At 47.3% G+C, this 25,676-nt stretch overlaps 1 protein-coding gene and 1 pseudogene across 5 annotated transcripts in view; one reads left to right on the forward strand and one right to left on the reverse strand.

The window, feature by feature from the left end:
- The window catches only part of nvy (CBFA2/RUNX1 partner transcriptional co-repressor nervy), a 155,710-nt gene extending 142,903 nt beyond the window's left edge, over window positions 1–12,807 (forward strand). For 4 of the 5 annotated variants that reach the window (XM_055062748.1, XM_055062747.1, XM_050194748.3 and 1 more), the window contains exons 8-11: window positions 1,651–1,715; window positions 3,078–3,297; window positions 3,934–4,124; window positions 4,253–12,807. In XM_055062748.1, coding sequence (XP_054918723.1) covers window positions 1,651–1,715; window positions 3,078–3,297; window positions 3,934–4,124; window positions 4,253–4,474 — 698 coding nt within the window. In that variant the 3' untranslated portion in view covers window positions 4,475–12,807. The remainder of the gene's footprint in view (window positions 1–1,650; window positions 1,716–3,077; window positions 3,298–3,933; window positions 4,125–4,252) is intronic. The other variant, XM_050194750.3, reaches the window with a different exon arrangement.
- A 904-nt stretch (window positions 12,808–13,711) lies between these two features.
- Window positions 13,712–13,881, reverse strand: LOC126547493 (U2 spliceosomal RNA; annotated as a pseudogene).
- Window positions 13,882–25,676: the final 11,795 nt, after the last annotated feature.

A 25,676-nucleotide genomic window follows, 5' to 3' on the forward strand; every position in this document is an offset into this window, starting at 1 on the left:
AATAGCGTCATTCTCGTGTCATGTTGTGTCCATCGGCAAGATCGGCAGTCCTGCGTGTCTAGAAGCAGCGCAGTTACAAAAAACTACCCTATTCATTTTCAACTGTATTGTCTTAAATCTCAATTACGCATTTAAAGAAGAAAGTAAATAGACAAGCAGCAAATATAGCAGCAGTCATTGCAAAAAATACAAATATTTTTAGGCAAACCTTCGCAAGTTGACTTCCAAAGTTTATTATTTGGAGAGGCGGACATTTAAGAAAAAAGTAGGACGTTAGTGTATGCATGCGCCCACTGGCTCTGCCCGCGCAACCTAAGTAATGGTTATATGACTGAATGCTAACGACGGTCTCAAGCCAGTGACCCCTTTGTTTAAACATGTTTAAAAGATGTTGGTGTCGCCCACGCGACTGCACAAGCGATGGGGCCTTCGAACAGTAGAGAAGTCGCCGCGCATGCGCCGTTGACGTCTGACGACCGTTTTCATGCGACAGCATTTTGGGCCGACTGCACCCACCTATAGGTATCCACCTGACGAAAAAAATATGGGTCGATCCCGAAGGCACAGCAGTCAAACAATGCGTCTCTTAGCGCTGGCGGCAACGAGGGAAGAATGCGAGAAACTAGCAAGGGACGCACGTGCAACAATTTTGCACGAAAGAAGCGTGCGTGCGACCGTGGCCTAACGGTTCGAGCATTGGGTGGCTCTGCTGGTGTACGCAGGTTCGGCCCCACCGTCGGCCATGCGTTTCCTTGTAACTTTATAGGCGGACTTCACCCACTTTGGTAGGTATCGAACAGAAAACGCGAAGTGCGTTGAGCGCACGCTAGCGTGCCACAGTGTGCACCAAATCGCAAGCTTGTACGATGTATAGAAACGTCACTTGGATAAATCACAGTGTGCAAGGTCACCAGTGACGCACGCGCGCGAGAGCTGTCGAGACGTCGCAGTCACCACAATCTAAATATGCGATTGCATACTTAGAGGCGTAGCGGTGCTAAGTTGTGGCCTAGCTTTCTTTTTTTTTTTTTTTACCGTTCTAGGAAGTAAGCCGCAGAAGACACAAAATCAATAGAAGGTTAGTAGAACTCTGTTATAACGACTGGCATATATGCAGACACGTCAGTGGGCTTAAAGTCTGATTATAAGTACAGTGCACCAGCGGAGGACGGAGGATTGAGAGGAGACAGGTACAAGCGCGGACATCCAACTAAGATAGCAAATCCCTCCCCCTTGTTCGTAGTAATCTTCCGTCGGCTTGTGCGCTGTTTCTCTAATGAATTATTAACTACTCTGGTCGCATACCTTGATAAAGCCGAGTATTTTATTGAGTTATAAGCTATATACCTTTAGAATGCTTCAAGCTAGCGATTTAACCTCGCAAAGAAAGAGCTGTCTTCTTGCCCTCATGCTTCTGGTATGTCACAAGATGAAAGAACGTGCTCCAGCTGTGCTGGCACTGCATAACGGCCAGTGGCGTCGCAAGTAGCTCGTCGCAGCAGGCCGCATTAGGAGCCGCATTTCTACGTGTCATCTCTAGCTGCGCGCGATGCCCATGAGGAGCGTGTCTGAAGAGGCCATTTTTCTGTAACAGTGCATGTTCACTGTACCGAAATTTAAATGGCACGCTGTCTTGTTCCTTATCGCTAGGAATGCTGCACAGGGATTACCCCGAGGACCGCGACATGGAGGATGAGTGGAAGAACATCAACACTGTGAGTACTAAATTCAATGCTACGAAATTCAGAGCTCGATGTTACTGTAATTCCAAATCCCTGTAGAAGACGTCAACGCTAGTATAAAAGAAAATGTGTTTTGCATTCCCTTGCCTTCGACGCTACATGGTGTCCCAGCTAACTTTAGCCACAGTTTAAAAATATGCAAATGCCACGTAGCTGGACAGAACAAAGATAACGTTGTTTTCCGTCGCTTGGAGATACTCTATCTTTTTTTTTCATTCTGCCTAGTTAGATAATGAGTCTTATTTAATTAATCAACTTCTCCAATATTATAGTCAGATGAAAAGTGTCATTGAGAAAATTGTAGAGCGACCTGAAAAAATCCCGATACAGCTGTCCGTTGCTCCATACGTGCTACATAAGAGTGTTTTTGCGAGCAAGAAAGAAGCCCGCGAATATACGCAATGTGCCTCGAGCGGCCAGTCGCGCGGCAATTTTGCGTGCATTTGCGGACTTCTTTCACGCTCGGGAAAACACTTCTTTGTAGCGCGTATTGAGAAACAGAAAGCCGTATCGGGAGTTTTTCAGGTCGCTCTGCAATTTTCTCACTGAGACTTTTCATCTAATTATAATATTTGAGAAGTTGAGTAAATAATTAAGACTAATTGTCTAACTAGGCGGAATGAAAAAAAAGATAGTTTGAGTATCTCCAAGCGACGGAAAACAACGTTACCTTTGTTCTGTCCAGCTACGTGGCATTTGCATATTTTTAAACTGTGGCTAAAGTTAGCTGGGGCACCATGTATAATTATTCGTTGGTGACCTCTGCTTTGCCAGCATGCTACTAAGAGATGACGTTTTTTTTTTTTGTGTGTGTGTGTATAAACAGCGAGGTCTTAGCACTCTTAGACTATAAAAAGTCTAAGAGTGCTGTCAGTGGCGTGATAGGGTGAATGGAATAATGCATAAGTTTATTATTTTTATTTTACCTTTCACTGACGCCCACAAGAAGCCATCACACTACCCTTAACATTGGTATCCTAAAATGTCGTTTAAGCAGCGATATTTCCAACTTCGTCATATCACAAGTGAAATGGAATTAAGTCGCGTACGGAAAGACTGCGCGTCCTATAATTCTGTGCTTCGCTGCAGCAAGCGAACATGTTAACCGGGAGTTTCAGTAAACATTTCACAGTCACTATCGCTCTTAACACATTAGCCTTCCACTTGAAGAGCAAATGTATTCAGGATCACGCCAAGACCGGAGATTCCAGAGCTAAAAAGAGAAAGAGTTGTCGTTTCCGAGCATCGTATAAAGCGAAGAGCTCGCTAGCCGCAGCAGGTGCGTCGTCATTACCTTCGCAGTGTGCGAACACGCGCTGCTTCTCTGGTGCGCAGATGCTGAACTGCATACTGGGCATGGTTGAGAAGACGAAGCGCGCCATCGCCATCCTGCAGCACCGCAGCCAAGCGGAGCGGCCCGATTTCGCGGCTTCCGTCTGGACGGGCAGCCGGCGCCACCTGGACGTCGACTACGACCTCAAGAAACGGGACCTCATGGCGCACTACAAGTCGGCCGCCGAGATCGACAGGGTCTCCGAGGTCCGGCGTCGCGCAGGTGAGCTTTCCGCGAGTGCCCGAGATCCCTCAGCCACATATTGTTTGACGTCCACTTTCCCCCCATCTACTTGTCGCTTCAACGCACAGTAATTAGCAAAAGATACGATAAGGCTCCCGGAGCAAAATACTGCAAAGGGATCCAGGATGTGGAGAGTAAATGCACTTCGCTCCGAAATGCATGGAGTAGCATTTATCTTCTTCGCAGCAATCCACACACACACACACACACACACACACACACACACAGACATGCATGCATGCATACATACACGCTTACGCGCTTTTGTACGCCCGGTGGTTGGCGTCCCTTAACTTTGGGTGTGCAATACCTAAAACTGCCTAATTTCCTTCGCACGCAAGAATAGCGGCAAATTAAATGCTGGTAATAAGCACACGTTCAGCGCTGGTTGTCTGGGATTGGGCGGATGGACAATATCGCCGATAATGCAGTTGGTTATTACGAGTTGGTGCCTCCGGTACCGATGGCCACACATTCACGCGTTACCTTTAACAAATTGGAGCTTCGCATTACAGAACCTTCTTCAAATAGGGTTCGAAGAAAGTTCTTGGAAAACTTCGAACAGGGTTGCAGCCACTGCAGCAGCGCTGAGAAGTACGTGTCGCGTTCTTGCAGAGGAGGCGGTGAACGAGGTCAAACGGCAGGCCGTGGCTGAGCTGCAGAAGGCCGTGTCGGCCGCTGAATCCAAGGCCAGCGAGCTGGTGGCAGCTGAGCGCACCAAGATGGAGCGGCTGCTGGGTGAGGCGCGACGCCAGGCGGCGGAGGAGGCGCTGGCCGCCGTCAACCACCAGGAGGACTCAACCGAGGTGAGTGCGCCCCTTCCGGCATTCGTCCCTTCCACCGGTGCTTGCGGAAGCGCCTGTGGTCGGGCCAAGGCCACTGAGGAACGGATGTGTATTTAACCTGGTCTCCTTGGTTCTTCGACCCCTTAAAGCAGAACTGCTGGAACTGCGGACGCAAGGCAAACGAGACATGCAGCGGCTGCAATGTGGCGCGCTACTGCGGTGCCTTCTGCCAGCACAAGGACTGGGAGAACCACCATCGCGTGTGCGGCCAGCCGTCCTCGAGCCCCAGCAGCAGCGGCGGAGGCCCCGTCGGCAAGCGCAGTCCCACGCCGCCCCGCAGGCTAGAAGGCAAGGTGGACTCGCGCCATTAACAGCGCGGATGCCATCATCGCCATCTCGAGCCCCGGCCGCCGACCACCGGGGGCGCCGCAGCGAGCGAGGTGCTCCCAAGATAGTGCGCGTGCGTAAATGCCCTCTGTGTACGGGTCGCTGCGAAAGGGCACGTTGGGGGCGTCCTCGGTGAGCGTACGCTTGCTCCTGGGCAGAACAGGGATCAGACTGCGCTTGTTCAAGGCCCAATAGTAATTACGTTCTACGCATCTACGGCTGCAGCGAGTTCTACAGCAGGAACGAACTTTGCTGCGCTCGCAGACTGGCCGCCCCTGCAGAATGTTCGCCGATTCTGTGTTTGATTTAGAGGTAAAGGACGGCCCTGTTCTTGTTTGCATCATTGTAGGACGCAAGTCATCATTTTCTTCGCTTCGCCAGAGTGCTACGAACGCAAAAGCACCGCAGAGACTCTTGGTGCCTGGCGTCCGCGCAAACGTTGCGGAAAACGCAGTACACTACTGCACTACGTCTGCTGAATCTCATTTTCTTTTTACATTTCTTTGTGGTCTTGTGTTCGCGAAGACCAATGCTGTGTATGCCGCAAATGTTTGTTATATTGTGTCAAAAAGGTATTCCTGTTTATTTTGAGCCAAACTAGGACATATTATTTTCCGTTAACTGTAACCAAGGTTATGGCTGCTGTTATGAAGGAAGTGGTAGCAGCGAGCGATAATATCCGGTTGGAGCAGCCATGGCGCACCTTGATCTACCAACGCGTAGCTGACTAAATCGCTTCGCCATGCTGTTGCAAACTGTGGTGGCGTTGTACAGCAGTGAGATTTCTGTAGTGCTGTCGTCGCAAATGCATCAAGCGTGCTCGCGCGCACACGCACACACACACGCCTAGCGTGCCCCCTTCCTGCGTTGTCACTTAGAACGCGACAAAAAGGGAGGAAGAAAGCTGCCACTGCGTTTTCTCTTGCTTTGCGTGTCACTGCACATGTCAACCATCGTGTGTCGTGAACTGTAAAGAAAGTGTGTCAAGTTTAGAAAGAAGAGCGTCCGTTGGAGCAAGGCCGCTCGCGGCGTGCCGGCGGTTCTCCCCTCATTCCGACGAGGGTTCGTCCATGCTTCGCGCCCCTTTCCCGCTCGCACCGCTGCTATCTGTAATCACACTTTTCGCCGCACTGTAGCGGCCATGACCAGCGAAACTGCTGTAAGCAGTCATACCATGCTCTTGTTACAGGCGGCCTTGGTTCATGTATATGCAAAGTATACTGCATTCACGAATTTCGCCTACTCGCAGTGATAGGCTAGCAAAGTGAAGCTGTCGAAGCCGTGAGATCATTTATTGTGAACGCCTGAAATGTCAGAAAGCAAGCGAAACTACGCTCACTGCTGTTAGCACGTTCTGAGGAATCTACGTCAACGCCAATGAAACAACGTGGAAGCTAGTCAAACCACAGCCATGATAGAAATACTTTCAAGAAGATTTAAGAGCATCTTTTACTTCTTTACCTATGTAGACACTACAATCTGCCAGCGCCTTCAGAATTTATTGCATTTTCGCCTTGGCATCGTATCCTCTTTTGCTACGCATTTGTGAATACAACTGCTTTTGAATTCATTTTTCGCTTTAGGAACACGTGATCGCGTCACTCGTTTGTGCATGAGATATTTTGGACGATCTTTTCTGGGGCTAACGCTGCTGTGCAACGGAAAGCTGGAGTAGTAGTATTTTTACATAGCCGATGTCTAGGCTGGATAAAAACATCACTTTTGTGATGCAGTTCTCGTTCGTTTGCAGTTCCATACAGACATTCACCTCCAATACAAAGACAATTGGAAGGACCACTGCTAGTACTCTAGTACTAGTAGAAAGAGAAGACTCCACTGCCTATTGGGACAGTTCCCTCCGCACCCACTAAATGCACAAGTGCAGTTTACAAGTACGCCACTTCTTTCAAGCTTTATTTAAGTTCATCTAGTCCAAACAACCATAAATTTTGACACGTTGTTTGATGGCAGACACGCTGCAACATCGAACACGTTACCGTTGTTACATTTCTAAGAGACATTTTTTTTTCGCCCTTTCGGAAGTTTACTTGTAATCAGGAGTACATATCGTGACGAAATACTTTCGGCCAGGAAATGACAAGGTTACGACTGAGGTCCGTTGGAATTTTTTTCCGTCGACACTTTGTTCCGGTGTATGTGTGTGTGTGTGTATATTCTAGTCGGTCTGGAGATCCCTGGCACGTTAATTAAATTATGGGGTTTTACGTGCCAAAACCACTCTCTGATTATGAGGCACGCCGTAGTGGAGGGCTCCGGAAATTTCGACCACTTGGGGTTCTTTAACGTGCACCTAAATCTGAGTACACGGGTGTTTTCGCATTTCGCCCCCATCGAAATGCGGCCGCCGTGGCCAGGATTCGATCCCGCGACCTCGTGCTCATTAGCCTAACGCCATAGCCACTGAGCAACCACGGCGGGTTCCCTGGCACGTTGTCACATAAGATTGCTTTATTGCCATGTTTGATCAACATTGCAAGTTCCCTGCACCACCAGACGTGCATTTTGCCATATGTGGAAAATAATATTGTCAGCTTTCCTTCAATTTGGAAAGCAAAATGAGGCAGGCTGATGGTGAATTTCACTGCTCCCGATTCCTGTAGCTGGAAGTGCGATAAAGGCGCGTAGTGCTGTGAAATTGTCTGCGCCATTTTCCAAAAGAACGTTGCTGCTTTCCGGCATTGCACTCTCTTCAGGAGGCATTCAACGTCGGCAGCAAAGCGTGCTTTTGCGATGGTTATCCTGTGGCATGCAGCCGATGCCTAGGCCTTTATAAAACGCCCTCTTCAAACCAATCCAACTTGGATATTTATCGGCCGGTAGATAGCAACGCACCCTGAATGAAATTGGAATCAGCCAGGGACAAATGTCTCATGATATAGCGCACATGTGAGATGCGTGTCCGGCAGGACACATATCTCATTACGGGACGAATGATTGGACGCCTATCGAAACGCTGGCTAGCTTGTCTGAGGCAAGTCACTCTGCCCCCTCGCCCATTCCCCCTTAAACGAATTTGGTATAGAACACTCAAAACCAGTTAACCTGCCCTGCTTCCACCCGTTTAGTTTTAGCTATGCGGGCACAGTGCTTGCCGGGTAATGTGCAGGCTGACGCGAAACTACTTCACAGCTAACTTAATGATTTCCCCACATGCACTAATTGCATGCAGTTGCTGTTTCATTTGATTCGATGCGATTAGAAATGTTGGCAGCTAGTACTGTTGGTCTATATTGTATCTAAACGTAGTGAGTACAATTCAGAATTAATGAGGAGAAAAGAATAGAATACTACACGGAACGTGTGACACTCCCTCTCATCGGGATATTTTGCAAATCAATTGGACGAAACATAACAGCCGTTTAGAAACTAGCTCGGTGTGGCAAGTAATACGGCGTCTCATTCTCACCTTCGTTCCCCCTAACTGGCTGTTATGTAGATGATGGGCTGTATGAGGGAGGTTGACGAGTCATTTGCGTTGATCACATTCGTGCGCTACGCAATTAACGTACTCAAAATTCTAAAAGCGATCAGCGCTTATGAGCAATCGCCTGACATAGCCATATACAATATCACAGAGAGCACCAATAATTTAGATGCACGCGGTCGTTAACAGAAACACGCACAGCACGTTTCGGGGGCCAGCACAAATTGTCTGTAAGAGACTAATTACTGCAGTACATTAGCTTCCGCCTACGGGAGCACCTTAAAGCCCCATCCCCGCCGGCATGGGTTAAGCACAGATCTGAAGTACGCACATCACCGGCTACGCGCTGCCTCCTGCACTGCTGCTGAGTGGATTCTGAAGGGTCGACGGATACTTCCATGATGGTCGCTGAATGCGATATCCGCAGCAACGTTTTCTGAACGGCAATACGTGCCTCAAAAATTTTGCGTTGCAGGCACTAAAGCGCTCAGCACAGTCGCTTCAAGAAGGAGGCCAGCAGACATTTATTTCACCATAAAATGCTGAATGGCAAACTACACGGATATAGATATAGTGAACTTGGTCCACCTATTTCTCTTTATGCCTTGCATGCCGATTGAAAAAAAAAATTCGATTATATTCTCAGGTATAGGTGCAAGGTCTGTGGTGCATAGGACATGCGATTGGTTATGAGATTATGAGTGTTGCCGCTCGCGCGCGGCGCAGCGCTGAACAGTGTATTCTTTTCTTTTTATTCTTTGTCTCTTTTATGTAGTTGCTTCGATTTGATAGGTCCTGCATCGTCAGGTAATGCTGAGACGCCGCTGTGTGCCGTCGGCGGTGTGCAATTGTGTGTCGGGCGTTTCTCTGGCAGGATTAATGAGCGCGATGCCTGGCGGTACGTTAAATAGCTGTTCTCAAAGTTGTTTGTAAAGAAGAAAAAAAATGTGTTGAATGTTTGGGTATTATACCACATTCAAGCCCGTTCCGCGGGGACCGCAACTTGTGTACAGCAGTTTATGCTCCGGTGATAGCAGCCGCCATGTTTAACGCAAGCCGTGAAACTGTGCTGCTCGGTGCCAGATGCCGGAGGTCTAGCAGCTGTAGCGCGTTGCGATACAGAAGCACCCCCCGGAAGATTTCACGGTGCCCCTGCACACTTGACAGCACTAGACAGAGCCCTGTGGCCGTTTTAAACGAGGCCTACGCCGCCAAGCGTGCCAGCCAACGCCTCGAGGACGCCCCGGCGTCTGCTGAGTGCCGAGGAGAAGACTTCTTTGTCAGCGAAGACGTACTTTCGGCGTTGGTGGCTCGTTTCGACTTTGCTCGAGACTTTAGCTTTTAAGCCTGCAGTTGTGGACCGCGGATGACGGGTGCGTGTGAATGGTGTAACAGCGTACGAGTGTGCGTGTGCCTGCGTGCCTGCTTGTTCCTTCTCCTTGTCAATCCAGAAAAAGTGCACTCTCGCGCGCATGAGAAAAGTTGCCGCGCCCGCGGGCAGCGCTTGAGGTCGTGAGGTCGCGTGTCGGCGCGAGATGCCTAATATATAGATACACATATACATAGACATACGAAACTCGCGTCGGCACCTCGCGATGCTCACTCTTTTTATCCCGTATAGTTGTTGACGTGTGCCCTAGATGTTGTTCTCTTTATTTTTGTTTGTGAGTCCGAAAGAGAGAGAGAGAGAGATAATTTTTGATGGCAGAAAGGTGGAGATGGTCGGCCTGAGTGAAGTGCCTCTAGCGTGATACTCCACGCTGAGGAAAGGACTTGGGAGAACAAGGGGAAGTCAGAGAGTCTCATTGCGCGTATGATGTGAAGTCGAGGTATGGCAGCTGCAACACTATGTACCCACCCTCGTTGTAAAAAATAACGACGCTGTTTTAGCTATTCTCGGCGTCCTCTTTCTTTCGATCCGTGGCTATAGTTTCTGCGAAGAAAAAAATGTAGATTACATCCTTTTTATCTCTCTTCGACACACCTATGTTTCTCAATACATGGCAGACGTGCCATTCATATACAGCGTCGTGAACAGTGGTTTTGATTCGAAAGAAACGGGCTCTACTCCGTGCTGGCTGAGGACACACAGGCTAGTCGACATACCGTAACGCAGCTCAAGAGACTCGACACGCATGCGAGTCGGCCGCCTTTGTAGCGTTGGCAAGCAACACGCGGGAGGGGCAGGAACGACTATATGAAACCGATTACGTCTTTCTCGAGGCACTTCCCGTTGAAAATTGTCCACGGATGCGCAACGCCTGCAGAGCGGGCACATTAATTTTCGCTTCAATCTGTGGACCGCGCTTTTATTACTTCTCCTTTTTTCCTCGTCTTTTTTTCTTCTTCTAAGTAGACCTCATACATTAAAGTAATAGAATGACTAAATAAAAGAAAGACAACGCTAATTAAGCTGCACTTCTTCACCAACGCCCTCTCCATCCACGCTTCTTCTTCCACTTGCGCACACTTTTCCGCCTTTGATTACGCTGTCCGGTGCGTGTTCCATTCGGACGTGTCGCTTGCTGGCGCTGTGACGGCCATTGCAGTTTCTACGTTTCCGCCTCGACAACGCTTACACACAGTCGCACGTAGGTCTAAAGCTGAAACCAGATTAGAAGGCATCGCGTGACGGTAATGAGAGGGCCTCGAGTTGTCAAGCTGTCGTGCGTTCGCTGAAGCGCCCTGTTACTTCTCACTTGCCGCGCATGTACTTTAGTCAAGTGAAATGTTCGTTTTAGTGGCGTGGCTTTCGTTTTCTAGTCGCTTTATAGGCATTGTTTTTGGCATAGACATCGTACGCGACCTGCTCAAAGAATCCGATGAGCCTTTTCATTTTTTTCCCTCGTCAGTCACCGATATGCTCACCTCGAAAGCAAATAAGTTGCTCGACTGTTCCAGCCACAGCAGTGCACGTGTCTGCCTTTGTTTCGCGTAAGCGCGTATGTTACCCCACTGCTCTCAAATCATGCCTTCATTGGCGTCGTTGCGGTGGAATTGTTTTACTTATATGCGGACATGGGTGTACAATGGCCCGGTGGAGCCACTGAATCTCGACGTCAGGTGAGCCCAAAGCGTGTCATCGCGGGCGTCTAACACCAGTGTTGGAAACGATGCCCAAAACTCGCTAAGCCGGTGATTCCTTCTTTTTCCTAGTCACCTGCCCGCAAAGTCGCTCGGCTGCCGTACGCGTGAGTGAAAGTGGCCAAGTGCACGCCGATATCTAGTCACGTCTGGTCGCATCGGAATCAAAACCGCTAGGACAACCCACAGCACGGCTCACGAATGCTCTTACTCGGGCATCACACAATGGGCGTTTTTCGAAGGCGCGCACGAAATGTGAACGCACCCAGAGAGCGCGCACTAAACTTGCTGCGGCTCAAGTTTCCGCACGGCATAACCAAGAAGGAGGCGTGTGTCCGTCGCCGAAGCTCGTCGTATGTTTGAGGACACAACGACACATGTCAGCAAGCTTGTGCTGTCAAAAATGTGCCGAAATACCGCGCTAGCATTCCCTGTTTGGATAAAATGTCGCCGTAATGCAAAAAATGTATCTGCTTCTCTGCACGCGAACCTTGTGACTTGACCAGTGAGATTTCGCGATGACACGGCCCTCTGAACTAACGGGGGCTGCCTGGTCTCTCCACTACCACGTGCCGTCAAAGATGGAATGCCGCTTGAAATTAGAATCAGAGTCGTTCTTAAGATGATCTTACAGATCAAATTTATTCGAACGTTGGTCACTCGGCCCAAATAGCTACCTCATTTGCAGGGCCTCTCACCCAGCGGCATCGCAGAAGCTTCTCGAATGCGTTATGGCGTAGGCTAGAAAAAAAAATACGGCTAGTAATTCCCTGCGCGGCGCATGTGTCGATGCAAGCACCAAGTCTCGATGTAACAAAAACAGACACATCACTGCCGCACGAATCTCTCTCTAGTTTTGCGGTTTCATCCTGAAAGCACACTGAATTTTAACTTGAGTTTCCAAAACACTGCTAGGATTTTATGGTCAATGTGACGACCCGAGCGTGGCGGGGCTTGTTTGGTATTGAGTGACCACTTTCCAGTTCAGTCACCTGGCCCATGCATTTTCTCTCAGCTGCCTGGCTCGCTTTTTATAGTGTAAAAATTGTGTCGCTGATGATAATTGTACGCCTAGTATGTGTGTAATGCGTTGATGATTGCTTTGTTTTACCTTGTGTCGTCGGTGTGTTGTCCTGCTCGGGAGACGCATTCGACAGTGTTTCTCCCGAGGTAACCCTTGTAGCGAAAAAAAAAGCACGGAGAACAGCCTTCCGAGTGTCTCGTGGCGTATTTGCCCAAGTACCTCATGGTGAACTGAAAGAGCGTTCTCCGAGTCCGTGAATCACAGTGCCACAGTTTCGAGTCTCTTGAGTGCCACACCCCGTGGCCTCTGTAGAACGCACCTGTACATTTCGTTTTGTCTCCCTCGCGCCGTCTACCTCGAGCCTATCTCTTGGTGCTGTACTGATGTGTCCTTTGCTGAAACGTCTGATTTTCTTTTTTTGTGTGTGTGTTTCTCCTCTTTGCTTCCTTTTTTTTCTTCACCAGTTGCTTTGTAATTCTGCGCATTCATTCACTTGTTTGATTGAGATCATCCACGTGTAAACTTTCCACATGCACGATACAAACAAAGAAGTCTGTACGACATCGAGTCACCTATCCCCACCAGGCGTCTCTCCTGTGACGCCGGCCATGCGCTATGAATGTATGTAAAATACAGCATACGTAAAAAATCACCATTGTCGCGGTGGCGCCAAAAGCTTCAGAGACGGTATCTGACGTTGTGTTGAAGCCGTGTACATGTGACAACTCTAATTTAAATCAATAAACGCTTCTATTGTGCCCTGGCCCATGCGTGACTTCAGTCGTTTGTTTTCTCTGTCTGCTTCGGCCGAGAACGATGCATGTTGTATCTGGCTGGCCCTTTTTGGTCAAGCTGGCGGCGACAGGGGCTGCAAACGCCGCCTCTTATCCTACAGGTGACCACTACTGGACGGCTCCATTTCGGTTTCTTTTGCTTATACTGAGACACTGACAATAAGTGTCGTTTAGAAATGTAAACTCAATACCGAACTGCAATTATGAGGAACTACGAATATGTTCTCCCCTATTGCTCTTCTTTTGGCATTTAAACATTAACTAAATTATGATGATGATGATGATGATGATGATGAATTCTTCAGCTGCTCAGCATACGTCGCCCTAATATCCGACGGCGCTGCAGTGAGACGTTGGGTTAGACGTTCGGAGTCGTAGGAAGTGCTTCAAAAATTTACGAAGTTACGTGCCAAACCATTTGGTGTCTTAAGGATGCATATATGTCTCCCTGGATGAATTTAAAGAAACGACGTGGTATCAAATTTTCGTCTGCGTCGACAATTCCTTTTTCGTTTTTTCCCACTCTTCTTTTCTATTAGCGCCATGCATACAAACATGCAATTGTGAGCCCCCGGCTCGTTTCCTTGCTAGAAAAAAATAGAGCGCGTGAGAAGGCGGTGCAGCTTTAGCGCCTATTTTCCTGACTTCCTGGCTAAGAGAGCTGCAGCAAGGGTTCAACAGCTGAGAGGCATTCTGTTGTTGAGGACGAAATATCCCGTTCGATGCCAGGTCGCTGCGGCCGCCATTTCTGCTGAGGGACACGAGAACCTGCGCTAGCTTCTCCTTGAGCAATGTACAAGGTGAACTCAGTGCGACAGTTTTCACAGAGAAGCTGTATATGGCTAGTTTCCAGCGGATCTATGTCTGTAGACGAAAATTGTGGGCCGATCCCGAAGATTGTGCAATACCGGGCCGACCCGCGGCAGAGGTGAAGCAGGCTTCAGCACTGCGCCAACTTGCAAAAATAAGTTTAGTATCTTGGGTCCAAATATAAACCGTACCAGATATTAAACAGATACACTTTGACCCACGTCGGCCACGTCTACGTTCCCGCTGCCCTCTCTTTGCCGGTGTTCCAAGCGCATCTCCTTTCCTCTCCTTCCGCTCTCCCGTGGTGGCGGTCTCGTCGAAACGTCACGCGTGTCTAGTTTCCTCCGGCTCCTCGGGGAGGCGGTCCCGGCGTCCACGCGAATGTCTATAAAAATAACGGTAAATGAGTCCGTACCTATATGTTCAAAATTCTGTTTCACAGAGTGGATTGAGGCGTAATTTTTTAGCATGTTGTTGTCCTCTCCACCTCCCTTTTCGCACGACAGAATAAAATTTATTTATTTATTTCGATGGCAGTTCCAGTTCTGTTTTCTGCGTTGCCCATAACTTTGGTTTCACGTCTGTCGAGCCCATGTCCGACTTCGCTTTTGGAGACCCCTGGACGTGTGATGGGACTGCGAATTAGAGATTCAGCCGCATCGCAGTCCCATCAGTCAAGTGCGCGTTCGCCCTCTTTCCAATCCCGAAACAGCTCAGCTACAACTACACCATCATCGTCGCGGAGACAGTCCCGTTCCCTTTTTTTTTTCCTCACGTGACGGCGTCTCGTCAAAAATTACACTGAATCGAGTCGAAACGTTCTGCCTAACCGTTTCAATCGCCTTCGCAATATGTCAGCACTCAGCAGTGTCTAACACTGGGTACTGTGGGGGACACTTCCAATAACTTGGATAACCGAGGTCACAGGAATAACGTCTAGTGAGGCGGATGCTTTCTTATTGCGTGATCAAACACGGCGCGTGAGTTGCATGTAAGCTGACGCTTCTCCACCCACTGCTTAGACGCACGGTAATGAGAGAAACTGTGCGAATACCTTCCTGAAGCCTCCCCCCCCCCCCCCCCCCCGGCCTCACGTGTCCCATGTTCAGTACGTATAAAAACACGTGCACGGAGGAGTAAGTGTTTCAAGTACATCCGGGCCTGGGAGTCCCTATATTCTACGTCGTCACTTCTGCATACTAAGGCTGCCATCCTCACATTCGCTACAGCGGCGCTGGCACGTAATTTGGAAGCGTATAGAGACGAAAATGAACGGCCAACAATATATTTTTTTTCTCGTCGGTTCACTGTGTCGTTCAGGCTGACCACGTCAGTTGCTGCGCATATATAGTATTCAAGAAGGGGGAAAAACCGTAAGCGCGTTTCGTAAGAACGCCTGATTTCCCGCAGGAACATAATTGGGCTTCGCTTCCTCACTGTGCTTTTCTGTTTGAATACCCAGGCGAATCCTCTAGAAAAAAAAAATTGAAAAAATACGCGACCGGCCGAGCCCGATCCCTATCACGCGGACGCAGCGGCAATGAATCGCGGAGGCGCGCCTGCAGTTGACGCAGCGTCAGACCATTTTTCTTCTTTCTTGCATAATCTTGCGCGCTGCCGGAATACCCAGCAGCCTGGTCGTCCTCTGGCAGGGCGGTGCGCGACAGCAGCCGCGGAGTCGCCCCCCCCCCCCCCCTCCCGTCTCCTCTCTGCGCGGCGTGTGAACCTTTCTGGGGGCTGGCCAGCAAGCCGCGCTGCTGTGTTTCCCGCTTGACCAAGAACCTGTTAATCCGCAAACTAGGGTGAAATAAATAAGAAAAAAAAAGAACATGAAAGAAGTCAGAGCGAAGAATGTCTTTTAGCAGCATCGGGCGCCTACAAGCGACTCTTGACGCCCGAATGTTTGATGCAAACGAGAACGCTTAATTTCGGGCCCTTCGACCGAATCGGTGCACGTGAAATGCTTTCTCCGCGGAGCGCACCTCGTTGTTTTCGGGTCGTCGGTTGCGCGTTTGTGGTGCAGGCGCACATCCGCGTCGACGCTTCTCCGACGCGCTTCACGCTCGTTCGTCGAATCGGGCTTGCAACGCGCGTGTCCTCTCCTGCGAAAAACCTGCCGCGCATTCCGTCGTAGGCGCGTGCAACGCCTGCACGCAGCGGACGCCAGCGCCGCTCGAATCGACGATAGACGCCGCCGTGGCTGCTGCCGCCGGTCGCTGACCGCCGCAAAATATGCACGAGGCGCTGTCAAAGAATAACCGTCTCTTAGCTACGCTTATATTTTTTAAGAAGATCGAAATGCCACAGTATAGGCCGGTATGTTCCGCACATTTTTTTCGGCCGTTCACTACACAGATATCTCCAGATTGCCCCAACGTCCTCGTGAGAAGTGTCCCACGACGGCAGCACACTACCTCGAATGCGCATACCACACGCTGTGAAATCAGCACTGCGGAGCCTGCGTGGCAGGTTAACGGGTGTATAAATGGCAACGGAAAATATAAAGCGGAAAGTCCAACTCCTCCGATGCACCCCGCTTCGGCTGTGGCTGACGTCATAATTTATCAATCCGACGTTGTTGAATTGGTTGCGTAATGGAATGTTACACATAGCTCGGTACACCACCGATTCCAAAATAGTCTGCACTACAGTGAAGTCTTAATCCTGTAGTTATACCGAAACGACCTGCAGTGGTAGCGAGCATAGTTTCCTCTAATAATATTATATGGAACGCGCGCAGTGTAACTATGATGAAGTTAAAGAAAAGCGAGGTTCTGTAATAACAGCCCGTAACACATGTGTCTGGTTCACAGTCGCCGTTAAGGGGCTCGTCCGCTCATATTGAGTCGTCTCAGGGCGAAACAATGTGGCTCATATGCGCAGATATGTATGTTTTGTTACGTTTTGACATTATTCCATATCAGCGATGCGCCGTTTTCATAATATTTGAAGCTAGCGACGATCGGTGGCTATTGATGCCGGTGTAATCAAATGCGCCGCTTTGGTAAATCCGACGCGGAAGGCTGCAGCTCGAAGGCTTCTTGAATATACCAAATGCCCAAAGAATGTGCAAAAGAAACACAAAAAGCGTTTTGCAAGTGCCCGTAATCAGCGACAACAATTTCCAAGGCAGCCATATGTCGGCAGGCAGAACTCAGCGTGCCTTTATCGGCCGCACTGTTAGAACAGCGCAATCAGGCCTTCTCGCCCAGTAGTCAGTAAATACTGCATGGCTTCCAGGAACGACATGCTGCCCTGGAGAAGCCGTTAATAATTAATCACGATCCTCAAAACGCACAACGAACGCACACTTATTGTCTTTTGTGGAAATAAACTTTTTCTAAACACTCAACATGGGGGCCGGTACCAAATCAATAGGCGAAACCCTGGCAACCTTCCAAAACGTTTCAAGTGGCGTGCGCCAGAGGGCACCACAGGAAAATTAAAAAAAAAAAAAAAGGTAGATACTATCGTAGAAGTTTTTCTTGTGAATACATGTCCGGAACATTACAATGTAACAGCAAGTTAACACATAAGTAACAACGAATTTGAACATAGTAGCAGGCACACGAATCAAAACGCCCAAAAATATTGTGTGTAGATGATGCATCGATAGATTTCAGTACTATCGATGGGCTGAAGGCTGCTGGCATTCCTGGCTTCGGTATCACCCACCAGACCGTTGCGCCTGGGACAGCTACGCGTTGCAGAAGCATTTGCGCATATCAAATTATAGCCAACTCAGCCTGTTTGGCAACAGTCACGCTCTCGGCAGCCTTTCGAGTCTATGCAAGACGCCTCAGGCAAACGTTCAGCGGCGCTACGCAATTCCTGCGTTTCGACATTGTCGCGAGGCGTGTCGTTATGAGCTGAACGCGTAACGGACGGAGTTTAAAAATTTGATATTTGAATTTGAAATTTGAATCAACAAGCGTAAGACAGCGGACATCAGGAACTATAATATGGATAGAATTGAACAGGCTCTCAGGAACGGAGGAAGCCTAAAAACAGTGAAGAAGAAACTAGGAATAGGCAAGAATCAGATGTGTGCGTTAAGAGACAAAGCCGGCAATATCGTTACTAATATGGATGAGATAGTTCAAGTGGCTGAGGAGTTCTATAGAGATTTATACAGTACCAGTGGCACCCACGACGATAGTGGAAGAGAGAATAGCCTAGAGGAATTCGAAATCCCACAGGTAACGCCAGAAGAAGTAAAGAAAGCCTTAGGAGCTATGCAAAGGGGGAAGGCAGCTGGGGAGGATCAGGTAACAGCAGATTTGTTGAAGGATGGTGGTCAGATTGTTCTAGAGAAACTGGCCACCCTGTATACGCAATGCCTCATAACCTCGAGCGTACCGGAATCTTGGAAGAACGCTAACATAATCCTAATCCATAAGAAAGGGGACGCCAAAGACTTGAAAAATTATAGACCGATCAGCTTACTGTCCGTTGCCTACAAAGTATTTACTAAGGTAATCGCAAATAGAATCAGGAACACCTTAGACTTCTGTCAACCAAAGGACCAGGCAGGATTCCGTAAAGGCTACTCAACAATAGACCATATTCACACTATCAATCAAGTGATAGAGAAATGTGCAGAATATAACCAACCCTTATATATAGCTTTCATTGATTACGAGAAAGCGTTTGATTCAGTCGAAACCTCAGCAGTCATGGAGGCATTACGGAATCAGGGTGTAGATGAGCCATATGTAAAAATACTGGAAGATATCTATAGCGGCTCCACAGCCACCGTAGTCCTCCACAAAGAAAGCAACAAAATCCCTATAAAGAAAGGCGTCAGACAGGGAGATACGATATCTCCAATGCTATTCACAGCATGTTTACAGGAGGTATTCAGAGGCCTGGAGTGGGAAGAATTGGGGATAAAAGTTGATGGAGAATACCTTAGCAACTTGCGATTCGCTGATGATATTGCCTTGCTTAGTAACTCAGGAGACCAATTGCAATGCATGCTCACTGACCTGGAGAGGCAAAGCAGAAGGGTGGGTCTGAAAATTAATCTGCAGAAAACTAAAGTATTGTTTAACAGTCTCGGAAGAGAACAGCAGTTTACGATAGGTAGCGAAGCACTGGAAGTGGTAAGGGAATACATCTACTTATGGCAGGTAGTGACCACGGATCCGGATCATGAGACTGAAATAACCAGAAGAATAAGAATGGGTTGGGGTGCGTTTGGCAGGCATTCTCAAATCATGAACAGCAGGTTGCCACTATCCCTCAAAAGGAAAGTGTACAACAGCTGTGTGTTACCAGTACTCACATATGGGGCAGAAACCCGGAGGCTTACGAAAAGGGTTCTGCTGAAATTGAGGACGACGCAACGAGCTATGGAAAGAAGAATGATGGGTGTAACGTTAAGGGATAAGAAAAGAGCAGATTGGGTGAGGCAACAAACGCGGGTAAACGACATCTTAGTTGAAATCAAGAAAAAGAAATGGGCATGGGCCGGACATGTAATGAGGAGGGAAGATAACCGATGGTCACTAAGAGTTACGGACTGGATTCCAAGGGAAGGGAAGCGTAGCAGGGGGCGGCAGAAAGTTAGGTGGGCGGATGACATTAAGACGTTTGCAGGGACAACATGGCCACAATTAGTACATGACCGGGGTAGTTGGAGAAGTATGGGAGAGGCCTTTGCCCTGCAGTGGGCGTAACTAGGCTGATGATGATGATGATGATGTAACTTGTTTTACTTGTCATTTGTTTTTTTTATTACGCCGTCAAGCAAAAATGAATTACGAAAACTTTTTGACTGCAACTGGTATCATGAAGAAAACAAGGCACGTACCGCATCGTAACACATTTCTTGAGCTAAATTTTCGCCAATAGTTATCACTTCGGCGGTAGTTCACAGGTGTCATCTATCATTTTTGTGCTGCTGCACATCCAAAACCCACCTGGCTAGATAAACTGCGGTGCACCTCCCATTGAACCGGTAGATACAGTCGAACCAAGTGCGGTGTGAGAAATTAGGCTTTTACAAAGTAGTTTGCGCTCCAGAGAGGTTTGTATGAGCAGGCGTACGTCCGCCATTCGTGGCGTCAGACGTATGGTTATAGAAAACTGATCAACGCTAACAAATTCTTGTTACAAATGTAGAGCTTTACAAATTTGGGGGAATGCGCTACGCGGGCGGACGTTCTACTTTCTTTTACTCCCTTCCTTCCATCCTTCGCTCTCTCATCTATGAATTAATCTACAGGCAGCGCGCTTGGTTGCTGCCGACATTATCTTACTTACCCCATATGAGGTAAGTTTTTATAGAGTATTTAATAGAGGTGGGCGAATGTCGAATGTCGAACATACTTAGAGCCTGGTTGCAAACAAGCCTTCTAAGAATGAGTGGCTGTTGTATTAGTAGCTATCAAAAACGTAAAATAAATGGTTGCCCAAAACAAATCAGAAATTGTGGAAAAAGAAAAGGAAAAACTGCTGAATGAGTTGTGTGCCGTAAACAGGTGAAAAAGGGCGCGTTGCAAAGAAAACTTGCTGGCTGTAAGACTGCTACACGACTATAGACGGCCAAAACATTAAATGATAGTCTACAAGAGAAAATCGCTGACTGTCATGTAGGCTACCGCCAAGAAATCGAAAACAAGCAATTACCCATTCTGTTCCTGCATTGCTTCGAAAACTTCTGTTGTTGTTTCGCTTCTGATAATTTGCGATACTATGTTTAGCGGATGGACAACAGCAACAAGATTTTAACACTCGGTTGTTGCGAAATAGTTTGACAGTTTTAATTGTTAAAAATACGGAACAGGGCATTTTCGAATACGAATAGTTAGTGTGTAATATTCCATTCGAATTTGAAACTTATAATATTCGCCCACCTCTACTATTTAACAATCAAAGAAGACCAGCAAGAAGCTACGCGATGATTGTGCCGCATGGTGTCGGAGAACAATACCACTGCGCCGATTCTGTGGCCTTCGAGATCGGAAAGCGTGGAAGGCTCATTTTGGTGCAATGCCGATACTAAATCACAGTGCAGGGGCTCAGGGCGATAATATTATACACCCCTGGAGCAAGTACAAGAATACCCCGATCTTATACACACCTGGCGCGTAGCGAGATTATTGATACGGGTCGAGAATTTTCTAGTAAAGCCTGATTGACGTTTTTCTTTTCTTCTTTCCCGGAACAAATAGTGCTGTCGTCCAATTGTTAAGCTGTTTTGCACATAAAGAAGCTCTAAATAGTATGACCAGAAGCTTATCAGCAATTTCGTCATAGCACCTAAAAAGCATGTTCCGGAGATTGTGTGGGCAAGATGTCTCGATTCTTAAATTTAAAAGCATAGACGCAATACCACGGTAAGGGATAAAGTTCGCCTGCCTCATGGGACTAAAACAATGTGCTGAAACTGCTACCTGAAATTACACGTAAGAATACACAACTAAAATGCACATTAGTTAGCCTCTTCTCTACCTCTAATATCATCATCAGAAGAAGCAGCAACAGCATCAGCAGCAACAGCCTATCTTATGTCCACTGCAGGACGAAGGCCTCGCCCTGCGATCTCCAATTACCTCTGTCCTGTGCCAATAGATTCGAACTATAGCGCCTGCGAATTTCCTAATTTCATCACCCCACCTAGTCTTCTGCCGTCCTCGACTGCACTTCCCTTCCGTTGGCACCCATTCTGTAACCCTAATGGTCCACCGGTTATCTAACCTAAGCACTACATGGCCTGCCCAGCTCCATTTTTTCCTCTTGGTGTCAATTAGAATATCGTCTATACCCATTTGCTCTCTGATCCAAACCACTCTTTCTGCCTCTTAACGTTACGCCTAGCATTCTTCATTCCATCGCTCTTTGCGCTGTTCTTGTTCTCAAGCTTTGCCAGTCTCCAAGTTTCTGCCCCGTATGTCAGCACCGGTAAAATGCACTGATTGTACACCTTCCTTTTCAATTAGAGTGGTAAGCTTCCAGTCAGGAGCTGACAATGTCTGCCGTATGCGATCCAACTCATTTTTATTCTTCTGTGAATTTCCTTCTCATGGTCAGGGTTCCCTGTGATTAATTGACCTAGGTAAACGAACTCCTTTACAGAATCTAGAGGCTAACTGGCGATCCTGAACTCTTGTTCCCTGTCCCGCCTATTAATCATTATCTTTGTCTTCTGCTTATTAATCTTCAACCCCACTCTCACACTCTCTCTGTTAAGGTCTTCATTCATTTGTTGTAACTCGTCCCCAGTGTTACTGAACAGGACAATGTCATCTGTAAACCGAATCTTGCTTAGACGTTCACCGTTGATCCTTACTCCTAAGCCTTCCCAGTTTAATATATATACTTCTTCCAAGCACGCAGTGAATAGCATTGGAGAGATTGTGTCTCCTTGTCTGGCCCCTTTCTTTATAAACGAGAAGAAAGGGGGTTAGTTGAGGGGCCCGATTTTTATTATATATCATAAGATATCATAAGAAGCCAACAAACACTGGCCCCAAGGACAGCATAGGGGAAATTACTTGTGCTTAATAAATGAAATAAAAAAACGATAAATTAATGGAAATGAAAGTGGATGAAAAGACAACTTGCCGCAAGTGGGGAACGAACCCACAACCTTTCTAAGTATCTTTCTACTTTTCTTGTGGAGAATTAAGGTAGCTGTGGAATTTTTGTAGATATTTTCCAGAATTTTTACGTAAGCGGTCTGTACTCCTTGATTACGTAATGCCTCTTTGAATACTGGTATCTCTACTGAATCAAATACTTAAAGAAGGGAATTGCGCTAAAAAAGACACGGACGAGTAAGGACATGGACGGGCGCAAACTCGCGACTGATTTTATTCAGAAAGAACATAAATATATATATACCTAGATTCTTATTCAATCATTGCCTAAGCGCACATGCCAAGAACGTTTTCTCTTTCTTATACAAATTGATACTAGAATCGCTTACGCATTCATCACCTGACTTATCAATGTAAAAGCCTCTGCTAGTTCACGTGCTACCTGGTTACGACTGCGCCTTAAGATTTTGGTTCTAGCCAGCAAAGGCTGGCATGCTTTATCAGGCGTAGCCAAAGGGCATGCGCCGCAATGTAAGGGAAAATTTGACCCTTTTTCGTTAACCATAGAAAGCTTATGTTCCCTTAGTCGTTCATTTATACAACGGCCCGTCTGGCCAATGTAAACTTTTCCACATGTCAGGGGAATTTCATACACAGTCCCGACCGAACACCTGACAAACTGGGTGGCGTGACGTTTCGTGCAGTCTCGCACGCATTCCTCGCCGGAGACAATCCGGGGGCACAAAGAGGCCAACTTGCGCGGGGCAGGAAATACCACCGGCACACCGTAGCGATTGACTACATTCTTTAGGTTGTGGGAGACCCTATGAATATAGGGGAGAACCGCCGGTCTGGTCTTCGGTTGACCGCCACCTTCTTGAGGTGTTCTAGGTTTCAAGCTTTGCAGAAGCTTCTCTGCCACAGCAGCCACGACGGAAACGGGAAAACCAGCCTTCTGTAACCTGCCAATCTGATTGTTGAGGCTGTCCTTTACCAGGTGAACACATGATTTCTGCAGGGCTTCCTTCAGGCACAGCATAACAATGGCGCGTTTTACCGTCTTAGAATGAGCGGACTCAAAAGGCAACAGGTCTTTCCGGGCTCGTGGTGAGTACATCCAACACGTGTGATCTGGTGTTAAAGTGATGTTAATATCTAAAAACTGCAATCTATCTTGTTCAGGTAATTCGTGGGTGAAGGTTAGACCCCTCCCGTGTCGTTGAAAGACAGATAAGGTCTCTTGCACGGTAACCGTATGCGTCAAACCGGGTTGCTTCTTAAAAATCACCAAATAATCGTCCACGTATCTAAAAACTCTCAGAACTATCTTGTCGTCCAAATAACACACCAGATCACGATCAATGCTGGCCAGGAAAATGTTAGCCAGTACCGGTGCCACACAAGACCCGATGCAAATGCCCTGACGTCATCAAATACCTTTTTATAATCTATGAAATTCACATAGAGAGGCTGATTACACTCTGCAGATTTCTGGATTACCTGATTGATGACATGGATGTGATCCATTGTATCCCTTCCTGGAGCCAGCCTGTTCTCCTGGTTGACTGAATTGTTGCCCTTATGCTATTGGAAATTATTCTGGTGAATATTTTAGAAAATACGGGAAGGGTCGTGTATATATATATATATATATATATATATATATATATATATATATATATATATATATATATATATATATAAACCGTGGCTCGCGAATCTGTCTGGTATTAGGTAGCATACAAGGGCTTTTTAGCTACGTGCCCGGCCTTAACATTATAACACTAAAGAACTATTGTGCGATGTTATTTGCATATCGTACTTATCAGTCGCGTAAAGGGCACCACGAAACCAGTAACGAATACAGCCTTGTATGTCAACAAGATGTTGAAAGCAGTGATGGCATACATGCACATACCTAGTCCCCGAATGCAAGTAAGGTCGCGGAATCAAATCACGACCGCGGCGGCCGCATTTCAATGGGGTCGAAATGCAAAAACACCCGCGTCCCGTGCAGTGGAGGCACTTTAAAGGCCCCCAGGTGGTCGAAATTTCCGGAGACCACCACTATGGCGTGCCTCATAATTGTATCGTTGGTTTAGCACGTAAAACCCCAGAAATAAAAAAAAAGTGCAAATAAATGTGTTCCCGTCGGAAATAAACTAATACTATGACGAAACACTCGGAGGTAAGGCTGACATGCTTCAGACCGGGGCGGAAGACCACGCTGAGACGATGATGTCTAGTGGACCAGGAGGTGTATCTTTTTTCTTACTCTTTTTTGCTTTGTTTTGTTTACAATCAATCAATGACGCTTTATTATTATTATTATTATTATTATTATTATTATTATTATTATTATTATTATTATTATAGCAACTATATGCATACGCACTATTATAGGCACATACAGAGGTAGGTCCTTGGGTCAAAGTCCGATGAGGGGCCTCCCATACAACACATAACAAGAACACCAAACAATGCAGGCCGTGTGCGAAACTATAGAAACATTATGTCTGTGTAATTCGCGAGAAAAAAAATGACAGAGAAAAAAGAAAAGTAGATGAGCCAAGGCAGAAAGTTAAAATTCACTAAAACTTACAATGAAGAAATGTGCGTACACTAGATTTTAAACATAGTTTTATACTTAATGTTTGGTGGCAGCGAGTTCTAGAAGGAAGTGACAGCAAATGCAAATGTGGATTTACCATAGCTGGTGTTAGGCACAGGTAACAAGTTGTCTTGCGTTGCAAAACGCGTGAAGCTAATAATAGGAAACTGGTAGTTGGTAATTACAAGCATAGGAAATTTACCGATATTATATCTCTGTGCAAGAGTACCAAGGGAATGCCTGTTAAGTTTAGTAATTGACATACTCTGTTTTATTCACTGTACATGTGGGCAAACAGCGGGGTTATGCCTCTGCTCGAGGGCAGCTTCAGAGAGGAACGATCAGAGCACTGGGCGACGAAGATGACGTCCTCGGCGATAGTGATGTCTAGTGCATGAACAACGTAGAATGGAAATACAGCGCCCATGTTAAGCTCAAAATCTTCCCGTCTCAGCGATGCGATAGCTTTTCCATGCGTGCATTCGGATGCTCAGTTTTCGCTTTCTGTCAACTACTTCGGATTGCAAGCGCAGATATTTTTGATCAAAGGCACGCAAGTCCTCCGTAAACATTTTGCGATCTCATTGTGTTGGAACCAGAGATAGATTAACTGTGATAACATTTGGGGGATTGTGTCATTGTAACCGGCGGGACGACTGGCTGAACCCACCTAGCTCAGATAATTCGCAACGCTGGCCCGAGATGAGATAAACGGTTACGTGCTGTTCCTTTTTCGACCACTGCGCTCGCCTCCTGTCTGGCGTTTCGCACATCCTCACCCCGTTGCCTCCACGCGCCTCCCCTTCCCAGTTTTCCATTAAAACCTACTACGTCGGCAATCCTTGAATGATCTGTATAATGCGATCGCATAA

Source organism: Dermacentor andersoni, chromosome 1 (assembly GCF_023375885.2).
Source record: "Dermacentor andersoni chromosome 1, qqDerAnde1_hic_scaffold, whole genome shotgun sequence".
In the NCBI taxonomy this organism is placed as follows: Eukaryota; Metazoa; Arthropoda; class Arachnida; order Ixodida; family Ixodidae; genus Dermacentor; species Dermacentor andersoni.